General features: G+C 41.6%; 1 protein-coding gene across 3 annotated transcripts in view; it reads left to right on the top strand.

Annotated features, from left to right (window-relative positions):
* The window catches only part of FRY (FRY microtubule binding protein), a 330073-nt gene that overhangs the window by 76773 nt on the left and 230603 nt on the right, over positions 1-22697 (top strand). For 2 of the 3 annotated variants that reach the window (XM_081549217.1, XM_081549220.1), the window contains exon 1: positions 9291-10072. The exons of the other annotated variant lie outside the window; for it this stretch is intronic. In XM_081549217.1, coding sequence (XP_081405343.1) covers positions 10003-10072 — 70 coding nt within the window. In that variant the 5' untranslated portion in view covers positions 9291-10002. Of the gene's footprint in view, positions 1-9290; positions 10073-22697 lie in introns of those variants that run through there. 3 annotated transcript variants of the gene reach the window in all.

Raw genomic sequence — 22697 nt, 5'->3', positions numbered from 1 at the left:
AGTGGGGATGACAGGAAGAACAAGTGGCGGTAGAGCGAGAAAGAAGTTCAATCAGGAGAACTGGAAGAAAAGCATGAGAAGCTTATCTAATGTGCAGCAATACTTTATTACCGTCTTCAAGAGTCACCTGAAACTGAGCTCTTCTGGAAGATCTGGTATTTTGGGAGCAGTGGAGGCCAGTAGTTAGAGGAAATTCTGTTAAAAGGAATGAAGGACTGATACAAGCAGTCTATGGATACGACTGAGGGGGTTGATGGGCTGAGATGGGAAAAAATTCCATATTACTTCTCATTAACTTCTAACTGCATCTTCTGTTTTCTTCAATTACCAGTATAGGCAATAAGCCTAGTATTAGCAGTACCTTCAACTTCACCACCAATTGAAATCAGATAGTTTCATCCCATTACAGTTACTTTAGGTCAACTTCAGTGTTGTTTCTGTTCATTATTTTAAAATTATAACTATTAACCTCGTCTCTCGATTGTGTTCAGCAAGCTATTAAAGAAATGCACATATACAATACCATAATTTAAAATAATTTGATTTTTAAAATAATTTGATAGCTATTTTGAAATAACTGATTCTCCTTTTTACACTGCTGGTGGGGATGTAAATTGGTGCAGCCACTGTGAAAAACCTCCAGTATGAAGGTTCCTTAAAAAACTGAAAATAGAGCTACCATATAATCCAGCAATTCTACTCCTGGTTGTATATTCAGAAAAAAATGAAAACACTAATTCAAAAATAACTAGTTCCCTTATAAGCCCATGTCTTCGATCTCATGTAAACAGATTCTGAGAAGGAGCCACTGGGCTTTGCCAAAGGGATTTGTGCCCCCCAAATAGTTCAGAACCCCCTAGAGCTGTCTTCCCAACAAGGAAGGCAGTACCACATGCGGCTCCCAAGCACAGGGACTGTTCTGGCTGGTCCAAGCTGAGATGCACTGTAAAATACGTAACAGATTTCAAGTATTTCATGCAAAAAGAGAAAATACTGCACAAGTACTTTTTATTGCACACTGAATGATAATATTTGGGTGTGTTGGGTTAAATGTATTGAATCTCACCCATTTATTTTTAGTTATTATAAATGTAGGTACTCAAAAATTTTTAATTGCTTATATGGACATCACCTGCCTTGTGTCAGATGTGAGCTCCAATCCTGGCTCGATTCATATAACCAGCTGTTATCTTCATCATTGTTATTACTGTTACTCCAGCATGTCCTAGCTGTCAGATCCCCATCCGTTGGCATTTCCTCATCTCTAAGAGTAGATGGATCTTCCCGACGGGGGGGTTGAACCCGCGTCTCCTGAGGCTCCTGCATATGCAGGCAGACTCTGTACCATGAGCATCACCCAGGAAGCCCAGAGAGCCAAAGGGGAGAGATTGCTACGTTCATTCCAGAGTCAGCTTTCTTCCTAATACATTTCTTATTATCAGAAATGCCCACCATCTTCATATCTCACCCAAAAGCCCAACGGAAGCCCCACAATCTTCATGCTCCTCCTTTACTGTTCTGTTACTCAGTATTGTAATGAACAAAAAATTTTAACTATATTCATGAGAGTAACATACCAAGATGATATAAGAATTCATAGGCAAAGTGATATTTTTTTTTTTAATTTAAAGAAAGAGAAAAGGAGAAATTCCAAGGGATATTCCCTTGGAGACTAAAGAAGATGAAAATAAGTCTTGAGGTTGGGTGGAGTCCCAGGCAGACTACATTTGCCACTCATCCTGTATTTATCCAGAGAGGCTCAAGTGGCATTTGGAGAAGACCCAGGCAAACCACCAGCAGATTCCTGGAGTTTGGAAATGGTCACTTAAATAGCAGGACAACCCTGGTGTGTCCCTAAAGTAAAAAGTCCAGCAGGCTTTGTTCAGTAGCTGGGAGGGTGACAGTGTTTAAGAGGAAAGGGGTGAGGAGGGACCTCCCACCCTTTTGTTGGTCTGATCCATAAACTGATGGAGCTCTGAGGTGCCCTGGGAATACAAAGCCCTTTCATCTACAGAACCTCCTCTGAGATCATGAAACAACATTGTGTAGACAGCAGATGCTCGCGTATCACGTGTATCTTATGGATGGGAGGGGACTAGCTCAGACACACAAGTGGCTCATGGTGGTGGTAAGCCGGAGAGGGGCTGACTGTGGGTTTAGGTTTCTCCATAGCTGACATCGTGAGGGTCAGATTCACGACCTCCCACCTCTGTTTCCCTGGGCTTCTCAGAGTGACCTCACCCTCCTTGACCGTCTGCAAAGATCATTATTCTCCCTTCTGGCTCCTAAGCATTTGTATCTGCTCTCCCCACCAGCCTGTTAGTTAAGCTGCTCCCTTCCATCATTCAGCCAGTTTCTAACAGCCCCACCCTCCTACACAAAGCTCTGCCTGTCTGGTCGGAGCAGGGTGGTGATTTCCCCACCCTTTCTAAAAACATGCCTTGCGAGACTCTCTCCATCCTCCAAAATACACTCAATCCTTCACAGTTATGTTTCCTACCATGTTTGAACTGCGCCTGTGCAAGGAGCATCTATCTAATGTCGGTGTTTTCTCTCGTTCACTGTTGGGCTCAGACCCCAGTGTTCTACAGGCAGGAATCGGAGGGTTTGAACCACAAGGCCCCAGGGACAAATGGTCATTTTGAAGATTTTGAAGATTTAGTCGGTGATGCTCAGTGAGGCAGACTGTTTTTTAAGCTCTATTTCCAAATGAAGGGATATTCTGTATACCATTTAATTGCTTCATTCAACTCTTCTTAATCTCAGTGGTGATAACCTGTCTTTGTGCTAAGTGCCAAGTCACTTCAGTTGTGTCACACTCTTTGGGACCCTAGCCCACCAAGCTCCTCTGTCCATGGAATTTCCCAGGCAAGAATACTGGAGTGAGTTGCCAATTCCTCCTCCAGGAGATCTTCCCGACCCAGGGATCGAACCCATGTCCCTTATGTCTCCTTCATTGGCAGGCAGATTCTTTACCACTAGTCAGCTGTAGTTTATCCCTGGTTTCCAGAATGTGTCCAGTCGTATAGTTTTATCTGTTTTCCTCTAACCTGATTAAAACACTTTGATATTGTCTCATTCATTTCACAATAGACAACGCTATCATTTTCATGTGGATTTATTTAATTCCCAATTATTTTTTGGCCCTGTGTCAGCTTCTCCTACTCCAAAGCCAGTGTGTGCTCTATATTGGATATTTTTGATGCTAGCTTTATCAAAACATAGTTGAGAAGGTGAATCTGTTGCCCAAAATTCAAAGAATAAATGCCAAAGACATGAAATAATTTATTGCCCAGTGTTCTGCTTTCGTCATGATGTGGTTCCTCCCCATAGGATGGAGAAGCAAAGGCTGGCCTGCCCAAGAGATGAGGCAGTTGGGGATAAGAACCAGCATCCTTCATTCAGTAGAGACATGTCCAAGGTCATAGTATAAAGGTCAAAATTAGGAGCACAATAAAGAATTTCCTGATTCCCAATCATTCAGCTTTTGTTGGTAGGTAACTGTAAATATGGGACCCTACCTAGAAGAAGGAACAAAATTTTAGCATATGTAAAATGTAAGTAGTGAGGATATAAAAAATAATCAAAACTTGACTTTTTTCCAATTTCATTGACTTTGTATAGATTTCAGTGACTGTATGTAATAAATGGTGCCTTTGAGGAAAAGTTAATCTGACCCTTATGACTTAAACTCTCATATTTATTTTTATGCATGAAATTGGGAATATGAGTGGGAATATTAATTCTAGCACTAAAAAGTACTCAGTTTTTATCACTAAATAATGGAAATCACTTACCATATTCAAAACTTTTAATGTAACTATGAGAAAGCTCCTTTTTGGTTTGTTAAATTATCATGCTTATGGGGAAAAAAACCAATGTTTTCTTAGTTTTCATTTAGATGGCAAATAGTGTTTGGGGAAGAGTGATGATTAATATAAATAAAACTTTTTTTACTTTAAATATTATTGTGCATTTTTGGTAAATAATGATGTGCTAAGCAAATGTCATTTTTCACTTCTTCAGAGAAGACTTAAATATTTTATAGCAAGTGCCATTTTTTACTTAACAAAGGGCTTAATATTTTATAATCCTACATTGTTAGCTGTTGAAGCTAGTTATATTGGAGCTGTTTGCATCTCAATGTAAATGGTAGTTGCTGGTGGTATATGAAAGTAGAGTAGGCAAGTTATCAGTGCCTTTGTGATAAAGGTCAGAGGAGGTAACCTTTCCACATTTTCTCTTTACATGCACATCTGTCTGAACAATATTAAATACAAGTGCCTTGTATTTACTCTGCAGAAATTGAGGTCAAATCTTTATACTTGCAAAATATATATGAACCACAGCATCTCTTGGGTTGGGCTCTAGGTTAATAATATCCAAACATGCAGGTCCTACCATAAGAGGCTAATGGGAGGAGTTAATTATATAAATATTGAGCTGACACTAAGTTAACCAGAACCTCTGCTCAGCTTTACCCTGGGCACTGGAAGTTAGCAGCACTAAAAACATTAAATAATGCTTTTTTGTATGTGCACATTTAAGCTTTCTTTATCTTGGCAAAAATTCAGCCTTCCCTTGATAGCCAGCAGAGGTGGGTGGCTAAAGGGCTGGACCCTCTGTGATGAGCAGGGTCCCTCTCTGCCCCTTTCCTTAACCTAGCTCTGGAGTAAAGGGGGCATTTTGTGCTGGGTGTTCTGGGTTCATTGCCAGCTGCAGATGGCTACTTAACAGTTGTCAACTTCCTGTGCCTTCACTTAATTCTCATAAAGAACCCATGTGATAAGCGCTATTTTACAGACAAGGAAACCCAGGCCACCAGATAGATGTCCATGCCTCTGGTCTCCTATATTGCTCCCTTTTTTTAAAAAATTGTTTTTAATTTTTTAATATTTTTCTTAGGTAGACCATTTTAAATGATACTGAATTTGTTACAGTATTGCTTCTGTTTTACTTTTTTTTTTTTGGCCACGAGGCATGTGGGATCTAAGCTCCCTGACCAGGGATTGAACCCCTTGCATTGGAAGGAGAAGTCCTAACCACTGGACAGCCAGGGAAGTCCCCACCTCTTCTACTTAATATCCTTTGAATATTTGTTTCAAAGTCTCCAGCTGTCTGGAGCAGGCCCAGGGAGAGGCCCAGGTTTCAGCTGGCCGGTTAGGGAGGTGCTGGGGTGGAGACTTGAGCTAAGAGACCCCTCAGCTCCTTGTGCTGGTGTCTCAGTGCCACGAGAGAGGTGCCCCTCCGGAGCCCAGCAGACCTCCCCCTTGGGTCACCTCCATCCCTGCCGGTCCTCTGAGCTACAGCCTAACACAGGGTCTCCACATCAAGGGCTCAGTGAATGTCCATCCTTCTACCTGGCTCTGAACGTTTCCAACACCGTTAGTGACACAAGCTCCTGCAGGAAGGAGGCTTCCTTTGTGAGAGCAGCCAGGGGTGGACTCCAGGCTTCTTCTCTCCTCTTCTCTTGCTTAAATCCCTCAGGGCTTCCACTGCCTTAGACCCACGTCCAGTTCCTTTGTCGTGTCCCCTGGTTCCATGTGAAACCCCTTTGCTGGAGAGGTGAGTGAGGAAGAAAACTGGGTTCTGCTGCTGTTTTTTAATGAAAACAATTTTAGGAGACATGATTTTCCTTGTTTATGTCTGAATCTGTGTAGCAACAAGCTGCCTTAATGAAGTTCTGTCTTGTTCAAGAAAAATTTAAATGTCTTTCAATTCATTTCAAAGAATTATTTGTACTGGAGAGTAATGGAGTAAATGTTTCAAAACTTGTAGAATCTATTTTGGGGAAGATTTGTATATGGGGTTGAATTTTTTTTTTCCCCAAGGAATGATTATCACATTTCATGTTTATGAGATGAATGTTTCTGTGGCATCACTTCCTATTTCTTTCTCTAATTTCTTAGCATAGGATAGATCAGCCCAAATTATGCACAGACCAAAATAGCAGCTTGTGATTTATGTTAATCATTTGTTCTTTAGATTGTCTCTAAAAGATCTCTTACTTCTACTGCTTAAAGAAAAACAAAACCCTTTTTCCACAATTGTCTCTATTGATCTCAGCTGCTGTCTTGCCAACTCAATCCAGGCGATGCTTAATTTGACTTGGAACTGTTCTTATAAAGAAGCAACGTGTGTAATAGTAGGGATGTGATATATTTAGTGCTGTTTTGGAATTTGAAACTCCAGATCAAAACTTGATAAAGGAATTTTTTCTTGCATTAAGCGATTTTCCTTTGTTTCCTCAGGACGCTGGTAAGACATTTCTCCTCTGCCTCATACATTCTGTGCATGCATGTACACATCACTTTGTGACAATAATTAACACGTGTGTAGCCACGTGCAGCCATCCACAGGGAAGGGGGCTGGATTCCAGTGCTAACCCAATCAACTCAATCAGACGCTTTCAAATCATTAGGTAATGGCTCTTCACATTGGCAAGCATCCAGATGGTTTGCCTCTCTTTGTTTTCACTTTTTTTTTTGAGTACCACACATTTCAATCTCAAAATTGTCAAAAAAAGGGAAAATTAAATATGAATTAGAACAGAAACCGATTGCACTTCTTGGTTGTAATCAGAATCCAGGCAGGATGTGAAATGCTATGGGTTGTAAAATACGACCCATGAACCCTTTACCACCTTCATCTCAATGCCACCCAGCAATCTGGGGCCTAGGGTGACCACTTGACCTCGGCCTTCTTGATATATACTGTTTTCTTAGTTTCTGCTGCACCACCCCAGGCTACCTCCAGCCTCTTAGGAATCTGAATCACAAAAAAAGCACCCTTCTGGTGGGTTGGGGCTTCCCCAATAGCTCAGCAGTAAAGAATCTGCCTGCAACGCAGGAGACACAGGAGACACAGGAGATGTGGGTTCTGAGCAACTAGGCACATGCCTGTGGGTTGAGTAAAGGGTAGATGCAACTCCACATCAGGCTGGACACAGCCCATTACCACCCCTTTACCAGCTTGGAGAGTGGACTGTAACCCGCCAGGCTCCTCTGTCCATGGGATTCTTCAGGCAAGAATACTGGAGGGTGTTGCCATGCCCTTCTCCAGGTGACCTTGCTAACCCAGGGATCGAAACCGCACTCTAATACTTTTCAATAAATGTAGATGGTGTCATTAATAGTTATCACAGTCTCAGGTCACTTTCTGACCCCCTCCTCTCTCTTAGATACCATTTCCCTAAGACCTCCCATTTTTCCTGTATTTCTGCTGCTTTTCTCTCAGCCCCTAACATCTCTGCCTAACTCCTAAAGATTCATGTTCTCCAAAGATTTTTAAGGAAGAGTTCCTCTTTTTACAGATACAAAAGCTGAAATAGCTTTAGTTCATCTTAAATGATGACTGATGTCTCATAAGAAGCCAGGGGTGCCTTCAGATTTTGTATTTTAAGTACCTCTGTCCAGGTGCTCATTCTGACTACATTTTAAAAATAAGTACCCCACCCTCACCTACCTAGAGAGTGGAAACAAAAGGATATATGTCTTATCCCAGCTTGCAGCAGGTGTCATTCTATTTGATTTCTAGGCCTTTCAACAAAACAAAAGGCCTTTTCTGTTCTTTCACAATATATGCTCTCTTTAAAGGTACTTGAATGAGAAAAAAGCCTACACCGAACCAGATTTCTGGTTCTAATGGACAATAACTGGGCTGTTAGTTGCTGATTCATTCTTCACAGGGAAAACTAGATGCCGTGAAAAACATTTTTTTCTAAATAGCATTTAAGGTTTTATGATAGCTTCCTCTTGAAATACTGTATATGAGTGGCATTCTCAACAAATTAATATATTTAATGATAGTCACATGTATTTTTAACTCCTAAAAAATATGTTTATAGTAGGATTGAAAACTTTTAAAAGCCAGTTAAGATCTCTTTAAAAGTCAGAGAAAATCTGACTTGAGTAACAGTATGTAATAGCATGTTTGGTTATTGTAGCTGTTTTAAATGTCTCCAACTTGCAGTCCCCAAATAGTTACCACTAGTGTTCAGAAGTGATAGACCTTAAATAGTACAAAAAATGTATTTAACCTAAATTTAAAAGTTCTATTCTGGAGTCTCTAAGAGTTCATAATAAATATCAAGTTAACAAAATTTAATTGTTTACTTTATGCAAGGCGCTATGCTGAACACTTTCATAGTGTCATTTAATCCTTTAGCAAGTCAATGAGATCAGTACCGCTATAATCCCCATTTTACAGATGAGGAAATTAAGGCTCAATGAGGTTAATAGCTTGCCCTAGATCTTATAGCTAGAAAGTTCTTAACAGTTTTGAGAGTCTTTGTGCTCATTAACTCCAAGGCACCCTGAAGCTTTCCTGTTCATTATTGCCATGCATAGTGGGGCAGGCACCAGAAAGGGGTGCATGGATCTTAATGTTTGTTCTCAAAAGTAACAACCGATTCCGTAAATCCTTTGGGTCCTGTTTCACCTAGAATCCATATATTCAAAGTACAGGTGATAAAACAGAATTAGCTCATTAACTCTAGTAAGCATGTAAATGAAAACCAAGTCAGTCTAAGGAGACTTCAAGAGAAGATAGTACTGATGAATGGTTGGAATTCTTGGTGGGGTGCTTGCCTTTTGTTGAAGGAGTGTGAAAAGAAAGCTCATTGTACTGATAGTGTCTTGGGGCATTTCAGGACACGGTCCTAAAGGTTCTCCTTCCTGTTGAAATTTTAAAAATTCTCCATCTTAGAGTATACTGTATCCCTGCCATTTGTCCAATGAACAGTTAATCCGGGGAGTCCGATTTGCATGTTGACTTTGAGTGGGGGAGGGGCACTCAAATTTTTTGTGAAATAATTATTAGCATAGTTTATCAATCTTATTGTAAAATGTTGATCATAAATGAACTGGGGATGGAGGTAGGATTCGTGGTTTATAAGATGTTTAGCCAAATCCCACCTGCTCAAGATTAAAGTATTGATTCCAATCCCCTAGCCAAGCTAAATAACAACATGAAACCAAGCTAACTGAAGTCAGGATACCTGATACCAAGATTTCATGGAGGAAAAAAGCCATTGTGCAGCCAGGAATACAACGTATTTGCTTATCTTTTTAATACAAATAAATAAGCTTTATTGGGCTTGGTGATTTTTAGCATACACAGGTTTGCCGGATGCATTGTGGAGCCTGGCGTTCTGTACACGAGCTTACGTGGCTGGTACTGTCCCCTGCGGATGCACACGTTGGTGGGGGGGATACCCCTAAAAAATGTCAGCATTTCTGGGAGGGAGCAGCACAGAAAGGAGGGGAGGGAAAAGCCCCGGCCGACATCCTGTTGTGATCAAGCTCCCTTGCAGAGGGGCAGACGGAGGGCGCTTTTCAGATCCACCACCAGATCCAGGGGTGCCACAGGGCCGCCGTAGTTGTGTGGATTCCGGGGGCGGACGCGCGTGGGGGAGCGCGGCGGGTGCCCCCCGGGGTCGGGGGTGTGCAGCTCACCCGCAGCGGGGCTGAGCGGCGAGGATCCGAGGATCCGCAGGAGCTGGGAGGTTCTTACCACAGCTGAGGCGGGGGCCCGGACTGTGGGGGCGGGGGTGGGGGGGACCCTGGGGGGGACCCTCCCCGCGCATCCCTCCTGGCCCATCCCTCCTCGCAAATCCCTGTGCCGTGCCTCCCCCGCACCCCCTCCACGCATACCCCGTGCAGGTGGGACTTCCTCGGCCCCGTACCTGCCGGGCCAAGCGTGTGGGCGACCGGCTGCCGGCGTCGCTGGCACTGGCAGACGCCTCCCAGGGCTAGGGATCCGCACCCAGCGAATAAGCAGCCAGTCCTGGACCGGGAGGAGGAGCGGCCGAGCATCCCTCTCCCGCTCCGCCGCGTCCTTCTCATGAGGACTCGCCGGAGGTGGACCCGCAGAGCCAGCCTCCCGGCCGCTGACCCCGCTTACATCACGAACCTGTGACCAGCGCATCCCTCCCACGCCCGGTACCTGCTCCGCGCGGCTCACGGTCCAGCCCCCGGAGCAGGCTCTTTGTATGCCGCCGACATGGCCAGCCAGCAGGATTCCGGCTTCTTCGAGATCAGTATCAAATATTTACTGAAATCCTGGAGTAATAGTGAGTAACTGAAAATAGCCTTTTTGTTTGTTTGTTTGTTTGCTGGGTGTTGCGTAAGATCTGAGCAATAAAAGCCTCAACTGAAAAGCATAGGCTTGTGAGCCCAGGAAGTTTTTTCTTTTTCTTTTTTGCTTCCATCTGCTATGAAAATCAAAATGTCAGAGACTGAACTAGCCTCCCTGAAGTGCAGAAGCTGTGGTGGAATTACGGTAGATGTGGTTTGATTAAATTTTCAAGTGAGATGGCCCTTCAGACTCTTGGTGAGCGCAGGACGGGGTATTCCAGGCTGCATTTCCTGCCTTGGTGTGTGTTTACTGTGTTCAGGTTTTATCGAAATAATTTCGTGAAGTGTGGTTTAATCAAAGGGGTGTGGCAGGGCTTCAGAGTACTTCATAATTGTTTTATTAGGGTATTGTCTAAAGAAATAAAAAGTACTTAATGGTCCAAAACCTGACTCATCTTTTATGAATATAGAGGCACTTGCAGATTTATTTGGTCTCTCCCTTGTCCGTGTGGTTGATGTTCAGAACTATAATAGCATATAATATTAATATATTATAATAGTACTTAATACTTGGATTTAAAAAAAAATCCTGATGTTTGTCGTAGTCCAAATAATGTGCTTTTCTGAAACATAAACAAGTGAGTTGCTGACCGTAAAATCATTTATTAGGATATCAGAATGTTACGGCTTCTGAAGTTAGGGTTCTGACCTATTTAAAGCTTTTAGCAGGAAGATCTTTCAAAAAGACAACCTCTAAGGCATCATGGATCTGGAATCAAATTAAAATGAGGCCTTCAGGTGATCAGTGATGCCTTGCATTTTCTGAACAGTTTAAAAACAAAGTCTTCTCTATTTCACCGATCAGCCTTTGTACTTGCTTTGGATTAAAAGACTGGCTGGTATTACAGGTCCTGAATTGTTTGAAATTAAACAAAAATTTTCTTTCCAAGAAAAAATTTTATGTTGTATTTCATGCATACGAATTAACCTACCTGCAGGTCCAAGAGCTGGTGATTAATTATCTCCTACACAAATGACCTGTGGACAAGATTGTTCGTATGTAAACAAAACCCTGGCAGGAGAACCTGTGCCTTAATTGCTTTGAGAAAAGAGACAGAGTACCTTCGGCTGGAAGGTGTTCAGGGATATGCATCTCTAAATGCTATCCATAGAAACCATCTTTTCCAGGTCATTTTGCACCACTGTATACACCAAGGGGCTTGTCTAAAGCTGTTTTTCTACAAGTGGGAAGCCATTTGGGAGTAATGCTGTCACCCCAACAGCATTCCTTTGTTACAATCATAATTCATTTATCTTGGATTCATTATTTGTGTTAATACTTCACATGTAAGGGTGAATCTTCCTTTGTCTATTACCCTCTTTGATTAGTGACAAGAATTGGATATACAAGGTTCTTTAGGAGCAGTTTTCCAAATATCTGGAAAGACTTACTGCGAGTTTGACATCCGTATGTGATACTGAATCATTATTTTGAGCACTTTAAGGCCAGATTATTTTCTTTTGTCAATTTCTGTCATTGCCTCATTAGATAGAAAATTATGTTGGGACAATTCTGAGGCCAGTGAGATTTCTTTTAAAACCTTTCTCTGCTTGTCTATTTTCAGATTATTCTAGACAAAGCTTGTATTCTCTAACCCTCTTCCTAAACTCTCTCCATTTCCCCACCCTGCGCTCACATCAGGAAGATGGTTCAGAATGACTGTTCATTTCTACTTTGAGAGTGTCTAGGACACAGTTTTGAATTCTTTCATTCATTCAGCAAATGTTTACTCCAGATTTACTACATGCCAGGCTGTGGAGCTACAGAGGTGACTAAGACACAGCATTCACCCTCAATCTTAATTTCTTTATTGCACAAGAGTGAACTTGGTAATTTCTCTAGTGTGCCTTTGGGGGGAGGTCAGAATGTTTTTCAGTTGTTTCTTAAAAGAGGAAGAGGAAATACACCTTCGGCTAGGTCTTCTTTAAGCTTGTTGCAACACTGTAGCTCTGTTTTACATGTTTTCAGTGGCCAAAAAAAAAGAGAGAGAGAAAGGAATTTGTGTGGAAGACAAAGTGAAACACAGAAGCTTTAGGGAGCTCAGCCTTCTCAGGGCCCCAAGGCTGACAAGATGCACCATGGGGTGGGCAGCTCGTTGGCCCAGCATCACAGGTTTGAGAGGTGAGGACACCCGACCCCCCCACCCCTGCAACCCTGCCTCCACACTGGAATGGAGAATCAGGCCTCTAATTATGCAGTGGGGTTTATTTATGAAAGTGCGACAATTAAAAACCAATAAAGCAAACTATAACTACGTCTGACTGCTTTGCAGGGTGGTCATAAGAGGACAGATGCTTCCTTGAGCATTTACCAGGTTAAGAGTTACATTTTTTTTTTAATGGCACGTTGTGATTTTGTGTATACTTGTCTCCCCTAAAGAGTGAACAAGTCAGTTACATCAGTCATTGCCTGGTGTGGTGTGTTAGCTTTTCTTTCACTTCATTTTGACACTCCCTTCTTCACAGGCTTGCCCTCTCTGTCAGCCTGCACTTTCATTTTAATGGAGTTGAAAATTCAAAATGGCCTTGATGTCTGGAAATAAAATGTCTTTTGCAGACTTCACTGCTTTCCTTATGCGCCTGGACACCTGCCCCTGTTTGCTCCTTTCCCACTCTTATCCAGGCCTTCCCCAGCTGGTCAGTGATTCTCACTGGTGTCTCACTGGTGTCCACAGCCATGGCCACCATGGACCCTCCCAGGTTTAACCTGGAGTGTTGCAGTGGTCTCCACCTGGTCCACCTGTCATAGAGCAGCCTGGAGGGCTTCTGCCAGCTTTTCAAAGACTTCATCTCAACCCTTCTTGCCCCCATCTCAACCCTTCTTGCCCCCGAGTGTCGGTGACCACCACACAGGACCCTCTTTGAGTTCCTTGTTTATATTCTCCTGCTCCAGCCATAGTTAATTTGCTGCCCTCTCTGTGTTTCAGCAACTTGCTCTCCAGTCCATGCCTCAGCTGCTATTGGAATATGCCTACCTTCCCAAAGTACATACCTTCCAGCAGCGTGGGAGATGGCCTGGGAATATTCTCGGTGGCCGAAAGTCACCTTGGCCTTCCAGGTTTGCTACAGAAAAATGTTTAGAGCAGGTAGTTCCCAGTTGTTTCATGGAAAGGAGGGTTTGCTTTGTATGGAGGCTCAGAGCTGGTATGTAGGCTTGCCCACCTAGCTGAAACTTCTAACCAGCATTCCTTTGTTTCACCCTCCACCCCACCCCACTCCCCATGGAGCCCAGCGGATGAAGGGGCCTTCAGGGTTCTTTTAACATCTCCATCTTTGCAGGGCAAGGCAGTTTGTATCCTTTCTGCAATGCTGACAAACCTTGCAAACCCCATAGAGATAAGAAGCCTCTGAATGTCTGTTAATGCTTTCAGGGAATGGGAATTTTATTGACAAATAAACTGCTCTAGGGAACTGAGCAAGCCCCGGGCCCGTTTTGGAAGGGACCGCTGTACATATAAAATGACTCATGTTGTTGTAGGCAAACTTGCTTTAGGGGAAGAGTTGGGTGTGGCATTTCTCAGATATGAGTTAGGTCGTGGTGATAAGGACAGTGTTTGTGTCCACTGCAGAAATGCCGGTTAGTATATGGTCAGCTCTGAGGACGAAAAGAAGCCATGTGCAAGTGAGGATTGGAAACACATCCCATTCACTGCAGAGCAGTATTTATTGATCCCTGTAGATGTCACGGGATACTACAAAGATGCTATGAGAAAGCCTTAGACATCTCAAGGTGTTAATTTAGTTTGGTCGAGTGGTTTTTTTTTGAGGGGTGGGGGAGGAAGGTGGGTGCTGTGCTGGGTCTTCACTGCTGCAAGGGCTTTTCCCTAGTTGCAGTGCAGGCCTCCTCATTGCAGTGGCTTCTTGAGTTGTGGAGCATGGGCTCTAGGGCACGTGGTTTCCGTAGTTTTGGCTCCTGGGCTCAGGCTCAGTAGTTGTGGTACATGGGCTTCATTGCTCCACGGTATGTGGGGGTCTTCCTGGACCAGGGATCAAACTCGTGTCTCCTGCAATGGCAGGTGGATTCTTATCCACTATACCACCAGGGAAGCCCCTACAGTTGGTTTAAAGATGTAGAAAACGGAAGAGGTTAGCCAGGTCGCCTGAGGCCAGCAGAGCAGTACAGCTCAAGCGCAAGCACACCCACCTGGGTCTTCTCCCAGTGGGGAGCTCGCAGCACTGTTCCAGGCATCTAGAGGAGAGTTACCCCCGGCTTCCTGTTCCTATTTTACCTCAGCTAAAATAATTGATTGTCCTGATGAGAAGTGGAACCCCAAATCAATCAATACCCACTCTCTCCAAGGATAAAGAGTTGATGTATCCTGGGTTTATGATGAAAGCAAATTTGAGGATTTTATTTGCTTTTGTTTTAAGGGTTTATTTTTTTGGTTGAAATGCATGAAAAATCCTAGAATCTAGAGTAGCAGTAGCTGCCACAGTGCCTGAGGGCCCACCTTGCGTCAGATGTTATACTTGGTAATTTATATGTAGGGCAAACCACATCATTGTTTGTCCAAACTGAGACACTTGCGAGTGAAAGTTAATAATTATGCTGGGACACTAGGCACGAACAGGGACTGCCCTGGGCAAAGGAGGGCATATGACCACTCTGTTTATTATCTTTACTCTTTCCAGTAACCCTGCAAGGTTACTACCTATTATCTATATTTTACAGATGAAAATCAGAAAAATGAGAGTTGAAAAAGTGATTTGCTCAAAGCTAGGATGGTAGTAAAGTGCCATCAGCCCCTCCCCGAATCCAGTGATAATCTAATTTTTAAATAATCACCCACAGAATGACCAAAGGGTCAAGAACACTTTGGGCAATGTAGTGCTTTATAGGTATTTTCATTCTTGTTGACTGACTAAGTTACCCAGTTCTTAGCCTCTTCCTTCCCTGTGTACCTTTGAAGAGCTCTCTCCCTCTCTCCACCCACCCCTCCTCTCTTTTTGTCTTTCAAGACCCTGTGAAGGAGAACATCATCTCCTTAGTACATAGCTCTTTGAAAGACTTAAGTATTAACAATTCTTCACTCTGAGTATTAAATACAATACATAGGCGGCTCTGTACCCTATGGTCATTTCACACACATACACTCACAAAAGATTATAGTAAAAGGGTACATTTCTTCTGGTAGAATATTTTATGTTGATTTCCCCCATTTCTAAAAGTTATTTAATTATGTAAATACATAATTAAATACATAAAAATGTATTAATGGTCTTCTTTTAGAACTGTCCTTTGCTTGTTGAGGTTTCTCTGCTATGTTGTGGGTTTTTTTTTTTTAAATCAGTAGCAAACTCCTTATTGTCTTTATCAGAGAGAACAGGGAGACTATTTCCAAGGATGATGGAGATGTATCTGTAATTCGGGTGTCTCAGCTTACCTGATAGCTCTGGTCTCTGCCACCATAAACCACCCCCGCTGCCCACAAGACTGGCCATCCAAAATGATTCAGTTTCAGCTTCTTTGCCTACTTTTTGCATGGTGCTTGGAGAAGTTGTTGGAAAGAACTGAAATAGTCCAAAAGGCAAACTGTAGTAGGCAAGAAGAAGAGATGACCTGGATATTTTTACAATCTGGGAACCACCCAGGGTATTTGAGAAAGTTGCCAGTATTTAGATGTTTCAACTGATACAACATGCAAATATGCCCTTTATTTAAAAGACATCTGTTTCAAAACAGTTTAATACTCATGACTCACTAGTTCACTTTTGGGTACAGTTCAAGGAATTAAATAGATTCCATGAGTCCTGATCATCTTAATAGTTACATCTTTATTTTTGAGCCTGGTGGGATACTTTGAATGAGCTGGGGTCAGAAATAAGTTTGAGTTGATGAGAAATGACATTTTACTTGTGTTGGAGCTGTTCCATAGATTGACATTTATATTCAGTTATATTCATATAACCTTTTGTGCAAGTTTTTTTTCCATACTAAACCTTAAATTTATTTAGTGTCTTGTAGTCTGCTCAGCACCTTCAAACACTACATTACCTCATTTGATGAATTCGATGCATTGATTAGGAATAAACTAGCTTATTGAGTGTTCCTGGTTTGGGATAATAAGGCTTAATTTTCCCGAAGTTTATCTTCTCTGTCATGAGATACCCATATGGCAGCATGTAGGTATATTTTGTGAGTTTTCAGATCAAATGAGCAAATAATGCTCTTAGTCCGTGGGCTTGACCTTTGCATGGGACTTTTGAAATGCAGTATAGCTTGGCATTTATCACCTAAGGTACACAGAGGTGAGTCCATCCAAAACACATCTGTATGAAAAATTCCTGAATTTATTTGTACCCTAGCATTTCCTAGTTTTTTTTTAAACACTTGAACATTTCAAATATTCCACAATATGGTGCCTTTTGGGTATCATCCACTATTTGCAGATGACCCCAGTGCAGAAGATTTAGCAGGCAGCCACTTACTGGAGAGTGGCATTTATGGAAAAGATAGTACACAGCCTTATCTCTTTTTCTTTGTACTAATCTCTCTCATTTGATAGGTTCCATTCATCATGTTCACGTCAATATTGTTCCATTGTAGAACTGTTGGCTATATGAATAAAAGAATGCTGTCTCTTTGAGCTGAAATGCATCTCCCAGTTTTGGAGGAGAAATGCAAATAGCCTTTTCCATTAGAACATTTTAATTTACTCTTCAATGCTGCTTTATATTCACACTCAAAAACTTACTATCTTAGCATCAGCTTTTCTTGGTTATTACTCCAAAATGCTTTGCTTCTTGATACTGTCAGTGAAGCAAGCAGACACTATCCATTACTTCTTTCTTCTCGAGGATCTTCTGTGCACTGGACACACTGCTTTGGGAGCTTCTTCGCTCGTTCAGACCTGGATCCCACCATCAAAGGTCTCAGAGTTTCCCTTCCTTGCTTTTTAGATTCAGAATTCAAGATGATTAACGCAAAAGTTCCCAGGACTAGGAGAGGATCCAGTGATATTTCAGAAAGATTGTGTGCCCTAGAGAATTTTATTTGGGAGGAGGTGTTTGAAAGATTCTGTTGACGTTAACTTTCTGGATGTATTTCACTGCATCAGAGAATTATTGGAAGCCTGGTGTTTACAGGCAAAATCCTGTGAGAACATTTTCCAATATTCCATTCTAGCAGGATGGTTGAAGGAGAGGAGGAAATGTAAATTATTTACTCTGAAACACTTAACCAGATGTCAGTATTTGGGAGAACAAGGGTTTCAGACAGACATTCTTTACCTTAGAAAAATGTGAAGAGGAGTTACGATGTTTATCAGAATTTTGGTGTGGGACTAACTTAAAGCCATTATATTTCATTTGAGGTGGATCACTCTTCAGAATATTTGGGGACTTAAGAGAGAAGGGGTGTGTGTGTATGTGTGTGTGATGTATGTGTGTGTGTGAAATATATTTCTGTAAGTTGTTTAATGATCATATATCTCACCTATATTGTTACAAACACTTCTTCTTTTTTACAGAACACACAAGCACAAGCATTTCAGTGTTAGTCATCCAAAACTCCAGATGCTAAGTAGTGAAAGTTTATATTCTACCAGCATATCAGACTCTGTAATCAGTCTGATTTTGGTTTAATTCCTTTCTACTGTTTTAGTCATTTGATGAGCTACAGATGGAAATTTAAGCCAAAGCCGTAACACTTCAGCTAATACTTTTTATGCTGCTGTAAGAACTTGTTGTCATGTCAATTTAAGAGAGCTGGAATCTTTTTCAAGAAGGCATTCAAATCTACATTAAGTACTTTTATCAACTCTAATTTGATATACAACTCTAACTGCCTCTGCTGTTCTCAGTTGCAAAGTGCACCAAAGTGCACAGTAGTTTCACAGGGAAGACAGCTTTGAAATTTCTAGGACTTCTCAGCTAATGCCACAAGCACAACATTATGGAATATACAATTAAACCTGTTAAATTTTTTTTGTCCTAAGTTTAAGAAACACTACGCTGACTTCTTTGAGTTAGGATTTAAACAGGTAAATATGTATTTTGGCAACCATGAAAAGGATAGGGTATTAGATTAACTAGGGCAATACTTCAGTAAAATTCCATTTGAATGTCATATTTATGTAGAAAGGATTCGGCAAATCAGGAAAATGATTTATTATGTAACCGTCAAATCAATAAAATGCTTCAATTGTGCAAATACAAGATTAGGTTTTCCTTCCCTGTTTTTCTGTTGTTTTTCTGTGTGTGACCTTGATCATCTCCTTCCCTCACTTCCTTATGTGAAAGGAACAAACCTGACACTGTCTATAGCTGTTTTGTGTGAAGGGTTTTGAATGCCGCCACTGAAAAGAGAGGTTTATGTCAACATTGTAATATTTGTCAGTTATTTCTCCCACCCCATTAAAGCCAGACCGAAGGAGGGTGAGCTGTAGGTTTTTGAACTTGACTGATAAGTGGAGATCCATCTCTGACTTCCCAAGCTTGGTCAGTTTCTTGAGCTAACTAGCTCTTCAGTATTCTGAGTAAGATAAAGTCATTGTACTCTACAGCCTATCGGGTTCTTTCTGTCGTTATTTTTACAGCGAAGTGACTGCATGTCTAACTCAGGGAATTTGAACAGGATTGTCTTCAATCTGAGGGGCTGGCATTCTTCATGTGGGGTCAGGCATTTCTTTCTGCACAGCAAGATATGGTGTTTATGGAGATGGCTGGCGTTCTGGAGGCTACAGCCCAAGGATACTCTTCTAGGTTTTAGTAGATACTGTGTTTCGGTTAAGCCATACTGAAGTAAAGTTCATAAGGATGCAGGGTTCTATTAGAAAATCTGTCTGAAACATTGTTTGGTTTATTATACTGTTGACCCTTACTTAATGCCTGCAGGTAGGTAGACAGTTCTGTGACAGCTTTAAAGAATCTTAAAGACTGGAAAAGTTGCTCTAGCTGAGTAGCTTGCCTATGACTTTAGCAGATTATAAGCAGTTAGTTTGAAATTTACAGGTTAGAGCATCAATGAGAAGATAAATTGCAGTTTTCCTTTAAAAAAATAAATAAAAAACCTGCTTTTCAACTTTTAAGTTTTTGAAGACCACGTTTCTAACAAATCTTCCCCCAAAATGAGGCCTTGCAGTCGAAAGGCAACATGGACTTAACCTTAGTATTACGTGTACTATGTCAGCACCCTAGAATTAATCATCTATTTTTTTCTTAATTGAAGTATAATTGATGTACAATATTGTATGTTGTGGGTGTACAATATACTGACTCATAATTCTTAAAGGTTATACTTCATTTGTAGTTATTATAAAATATTAGCTGTATTCTCTGGGTTATACAGTGTATCATTGTAGCTTATCTTGTGCCTAATAGTTTGTACCTCACATCACCAATTCCATGAACAGGAGTTTGAGCAAACTCTGGGAGATGGTGAAGGACAGGGAAGCCTGGCGTACTGCAGTCCATGGGGTCGCAGAGAGTCAGACACAACTTAGCAACTGAACAACAACAGCAGCAACAGTCCCCTCCCTCTGTATCGATCTACTTTTTTCTGATGAGAATCATGGCTTCCTTGGGTAGTCTGTAGAGAAGCCCACCCCCTGTTGGGCCACTCTGGGACTCTGGTCCCCCTCCTTCTTGATTTGATGGTGACCCTGAGGCCTGACCTCATCTTTTCTTCCATGACAACCTGTCCTCTTTCTGTTTTACTTGATTGAATACAATTGCTAGCAAACAGGAAAGTGAGACATTTTAGTCTTGCCTTCTGATTTTGCATTCCATTTACTAAACAAATCCCAGTCCTTATCATTATGGGAAAGGTAATCCTAGTTTATGCCAATTGAGATATCCATTTTGAAGCTATTTGAAAACTTGGCCCATTTTCAACTTAAAAAAAACAACTAATTTTTAACTAACAATTTAAATGCTTGAACTTTAAGAAAGGTCACAATTATGAATGAGAATGAAGATTCTATCACAGTTTAAATATCCCCAAATCTGTTTTACCTTGGCTGCTTTTCTTTCTGTTGTTAACTGTTCTGTTTGCCATTTCAGTGCTTATTACCATTTTCTTAGAGGGATAAGGGAGTTGAAATTCAAATTGTTATCATTGTGATTAGTCAACTGCTTTATTTATTTTTTAAAAAAGGAAAGAAAAAGTAGAAATTGGAAATTAAGTAGGACTCTCAACATCAGGACTTTCATTTCTAAATCTTAAATCCCTCTTGTCACCACTCAAAATACCTGCCATTCACAGGTATAGTGGTATGGTTAATACATAGAACTAACTTTCACTTCTAGTGATATGAAATGTGTGTCATTTTAGGATGCCTTTGCTATACAAAATAGGTAAACTTTCTCATGGCTGAAAGAAGGAAGACTTAATTAGCATGCCTGACCCACAGCCTGGATGGAGCTGGGTAATTCCAAGGGGTTTTAGAAGCTGGAGGGACCCAGACCATCCCATCTTTAGACCAGCACTGCATGATAACAAGATGACTACCTTGGTTCTAAATGTCTTCACTCTACTTAAGAGGAAGGGAGGAGGCCCAGTTTAGGTTGATCTTCTGGCAGGAAGGAGAAGATTTTGCTAAAGAAAAAAACACCAAACCCCAGCAAACTTCTTCTTGTATTCCTCTAGTTAGAATTGGGTCACATGTCAGTCATTGGCAAAGTTGAATGGAATTACCGTGTTGACTTCAACAAACTTGATGCATGCCCTGCACTGGGCATGCTCTCCGCCTTCTGTTAGACAAGACTTCTGCCTGCTACCTGAACAAAGTAGTCTTTTACCAAGGGGAAAGGGTAGCAACCAGTGTGTGTTCAGTTGCTTAGTTGTGTCCAACACTTTGGACACGTGACCCCCATGGACTCCTGCCCACTAGGCTCCTCTGTCCATGGGATTTCCCAGGCAAGAGCCACCAGTAGTAACCCCCGTAAAATATAAAATGTACAATTACAGATGACTATTAATGACCACCTGTTGCTATATAACATTGCATTAAACGTAATAATAATAGCTGATATTATAAGCCCTTGTGGAAGTATCAGTGCTGTATTAAATGCTTTACCTGCATCATTTTCTCTAATCTTCACCATGACCCAACTTAACATATACCATTTGTAAGTGGCAGAGCTGGGAATCAAACCTAGACTCTAGGATAAATTATGAAGTGCTGTGCTGAATCACTCAGTCATGTTCGACTCTGCGACCTCATGAACTGGAGCCCACCAGGCTCCTCTCTCCATGGGATTCTCCAGGCAAGAATACTGGAGTGGGTTGCCATCTCCTCCTCCAGGGGATCTTCCTAACCCAGGGATCAAACCCAGAAATCCCACATTGCAGGTGGATTCTTTACTGTCTGAGACACCAGGGAAGCCCTAAAGATATTGATTAATAGTAGGTAAAATTGATGAACCTCAGGTAGGAGCAGAGGATGTTGACATGTACTTCCCAGCAATTTACCGCAGTGATGTGTGTCAAGAAGCAGTGGCAAATACTTTTGAGAGTACTCAAAATAAAAATTCTCTCTCTTTGCCTCCAGTTTCAGAAAAAGGGGCATTTTCTGATGCTTCCTTTCTTATGACCCTTCAATAAGAAATTGGATCTGTTTTTTTTTTTTTTTTAAAAAAAAAAGCAAGTTGTAAGGAAGAATATTACTAGATCAGAAACTTGAGATTGTACCCAGTTCTCAGTTGAAAGACAAAAACGCAAAGGAATGTAATGGGTATATTCAAATCTGTTGTTAGGTTAAAATGAAAAAATACAGTATTAATTTGTTTGAGTGCCACTGGGCAGTACCAGATGAAATATCCTTAATTTTGTTGCTACCCAAAAATGACCAAATGTTTTCCTATTTTCAGATGTTTCTACTTACATAGAAATGTCAATATTTTCCAGTGAGGTTTAGCTTTCAGTCTCATTGTTCAGATTCAGCTATTTGGAAGGGCTTGAAGCCTGACTTTACCTGTCCATGCCCCCACCCCCCCCAAGTTAATCTTACAAATAGTCCAATAAGAAAAATTGGCTCGGTTTCAGCCAGCGTGCTAAGCGCCATCTCATTTAAAACTTTATTAAATCCTGGTGAGGCAAATGTCTCCTCATAGGTAAAAACCCTAAAATAAATGACTTCCCCAAGGGAAGGGCGTGAATAAGCACTGGCAGCTGGATTCAGAGTTAGCTCCACCTGCAGAGCCTCTGTTGCTGTCGGTGGGCCAGCAGGAACCCTGCCCAGCCCCCTCTCCTGTGTTGCTGTCCCACCAGAACGTTTCAAAGAGGCAGGTGCTCGCCTTTTCAGCCCTCAGTGCAAGCTTGCAACTGCGATTCGGTTGCTGGGGAAACTTCTGGAATGCCAGTTTGTTCCTGAAAATAGGATCAATTCATTCTTGGCCACTCTGATTGACATGCTGCGTCTAGCCGTGGGACACACAGTTCGTGTAGACAGAAGGAAAAACAGAAAACTAAATCCTAATGGCCAGAGATGACTTTAAGCTGAACATGAGTCAAGTTCCTGCTCTCAAGGAGAGGATTGTCTGGTGAAAGAGACCTACATAAATCAATAATCAGTTGAATATGATGAGGGACCAACCCCATGAAAGATGAATTGTGTCTCT

The sequence above is a fragment of the Giraffa tippelskirchi genome, chromosome 12 (genome assembly GCF_054371585.1).
Source record: "Giraffa tippelskirchi isolate mGirTip1 chromosome 12, T2T-mGirTip1v1.2.pri, whole genome shotgun sequence".
Lineage (NCBI taxonomy): Eukaryota > Metazoa > Chordata > Mammalia > Artiodactyla > Giraffidae > Giraffa > Giraffa tippelskirchi.
The sequence above is the reverse complement of the archived record's forward strand: the minus strand, read 5'-3'. Positions and strand labels throughout refer to the sequence as shown.